The sequence below is a fragment of the Entelurus aequoreus genome, linkage group LG21, assembly GCF_033978785.1.
Source record: "Entelurus aequoreus isolate RoL-2023_Sb linkage group LG21, RoL_Eaeq_v1.1, whole genome shotgun sequence".
NCBI classification, from domain to species: domain Eukaryota; kingdom Metazoa; phylum Chordata; class Actinopteri; order Syngnathiformes; family Syngnathidae; genus Entelurus; species Entelurus aequoreus.
This window is the reverse complement of record NC_084751.1, coordinates 24,416,912-24,419,411: the sequence shown is the minus strand read 5'-3', so window position 1 is coordinate 24,419,411 and position 2,500 is coordinate 24,416,912. Positions and strand designations below refer to the sequence as shown.

Here is a 2,500-nt window from a genome sequence, read left to right as displayed (position 1 = left end):
AGTTGATGTGTACCTGCTTCTTCTGCATTCACTTTGGCCTGCTGGGCTTTAGCGCAGAGCTGCCAAAGATGGAGCAAAGAGGAACATGTGAGCGTGATATATTAACAGTGTTTAACGACTGTTGGCCAGTCATAACAAACTCAACTTTATTGCAAACTTTGACAGTGAAAAAACCTTGAACAAAACCTTGTCCATGTGCTTCGTGCCGCTGCTGCCTCTGTTCACATTCTGTTCCGCTTCTTCTTTATCGATGCACTTCTGCTCGTACGTCCTCTTTGACTGTGGGACACATGGACGTACGGCTACAGTCGTGTTCGATACCACACAATGTATAGGAATGCTGGCAGGAGACATTTCATGTGATGTTCCTCTTTTTAGTGTGAGACAATCTGACCGTGTCCATTACACAACTTCCCTCAATGGCAACACAACTTCCCCCCCAAAAAGCTGGTTAGCCCGTCCGGACATTTGTCTTCTACCACTTATTCTGTTCAGAGTAGCAGGTGAGCTGGAGGTTAGAGGCAGGGTATACCCTAAACTGGTAACCATTTCATCACAGGACACACAAGACAAACACAACCGTCCGCTTGCTCTCATTAGGGCCATGGGTGCGCTGGAACCTATCCCAGTTGACTTGGGGTTAAAGGCAGGATATATCCTAAACTGTTTCCCATTCAATCACTGGACACACAAGACAAACACAACCAACCGATTGCGCTCATTAGGATCATGGGTGAGCTGGAGCTTATCCCAGCTGAATTTAGGGTAAGAGTAAGAGGTGGGTTACACCCTGGACTGGTAAACATTTAATCACAGGATACCTACAGACAAACAACCATACATGTATCCATTTTCCTATACCACTTGTCCTAAATTTGTGTATGAGCTGGAGCCTATCCCACTTGACTTGGGGTTAATGGCAGGGTATACCCTAAACTGGGTATCATTCACAGGACACACAAGACAAACACAACAATCCGCTTGCTCTCAGAGACATGGGTGAGCTGGAGCCTATCCCAGCTGACTTTGGATTAAGAGGTGGGTCTTCATTTAATCAACGGATACCTATAGACAAACAGCCATACATGCATCTGTTTTCCTATACCACTTGTCCTGAATTAGTGTACCATATGAACTGGAGCCTACCCCAGTTGACTTTGGGTTAGAAGCAGAGTTCTCTAAACTAGTCACCATTCAAGTGAGGTACACACATGACAAACACAACCACCTGCTTACTTTCATTAGGGTCATGGGTGAGCTGGAGCCTATCCCAGCTGAATTTGGGGGTAAGAGATGGGTTACACCCTGGACTGGTCACCATTTAATCACATCATACCTATAGACAAACAACCATACATCCATATGTTTTCCTATACCACTTGTCCTAAATGTCTGTATGAGCTGGAGTCTATCCCAGCTAAATTGGAAGTGAGAGATGTGGTACACCCTTGACTGGTAACCAGTCAATCACAAGGTGCATACAAACAACCATGTTGTATGTCACTTGGCCTCAGCGGGGTTGCGTGTGAGCTGGAGCCTACCCTGGGTTAGGCTTAGTTTGTTAGAAATTAAGTATTATTTCAATTGATGTAGGTTTAGTCAGGTGGTTGTTTTTGTCTACATTTAAGTCAGTTAGTTATGAGCTGAGTTGATTGGTTACTACATTAGTTAGTTACCCAGTAATAAAGTTTTTGAGTTAAAGTCAACAGCTTTTCGAGTCATTTAGTCTTCAGGAACATTAGTTAAGTAAGTTATTTATGAACACCTCATCAGTGGTGTAGGTTTAGTAAGTTATTTTCATAAGTTAATTGGTTAAGTAGTCTGTTAGTATTGAAGTGACGTTTTAATTGGTATCCGTTTTGGTAGTATTGAGGTTCTGTTTTCCTTTGTGTATGTTTAGTTATTTTTTTAAGTGTGTTGGTTAGTTAGTCTGTTAGTATTGATGTTCCGTTTTCATTGGTGTGGGTATCGTTATTTTCGTAAGTTAGTTGGTTTGTTAGTCTGTTAGTTTTAAGGTTCTGTTTTCATTTGTGTAAGTTTAATTAGTAATGAGGTTATATTATGTTTAGTTAGTAACACAGTTGCACTTTAATTTGTATTAATAGGTTAGTTGTTTAGTCTGTCAGTACTGAAAGGTTGTTTTCAATGGTGTAAATTTAGTTGTTTTAGTTGGTGTAGGTTTAGTTAGTTGTTTTCATAAGTTATTTTGCTAGTTTTGCTATTGGTATTGAGGTTTTGTTTTCATTTGTGTAGGTTTAGTTAGTTGGTATCATAAGTTAGTTAGTTAGTTTTGCTATTAGTATTGAGGTTCTGTTTTCATTGGCGTAGGTTTAGTTAATTATTTTCATAAAAAAGCTGGTTCGTTGGGTTGTTCTCTTTTCATTGGTGTATGTTTAGTTAGTTGCTATTATTTTAAGTTAGTTAAGCTGTTAGAAATGAGGTTCTGCTTTCACTGGTGTAAGTTGAATTAGTTGCCTTAATAGGTCAGCTGGATAGTTAG

At 40.1% G+C, this 2,500-nt stretch overlaps 1 protein-coding gene across 3 annotated transcripts in view; it reads right to left on the bottom strand.

Moving 5' to 3' along the window:
• The window catches only part of pstpip2 (proline-serine-threonine phosphatase interacting protein 2), a 22,826-nt gene that overhangs the window by 11,485 nt on the left and 8,841 nt on the right, over window positions 1-2,500 (bottom strand). For 2 of the 3 annotated variants that reach the window (XM_062031244.1, XM_062031246.1), the window contains exons 7-8: window positions 175-279; window positions 14-59 (exon numbers count right to left, since the gene is read on the bottom strand). In XM_062031244.1, coding sequence (XP_061887228.1) covers window positions 14-59; window positions 175-279 — 151 coding nt within the window. The remainder of the gene's footprint in view (window positions 1-13; window positions 60-174; window positions 280-2,500) is intronic. The other variant, XM_062031245.1, reaches the window with a different exon arrangement.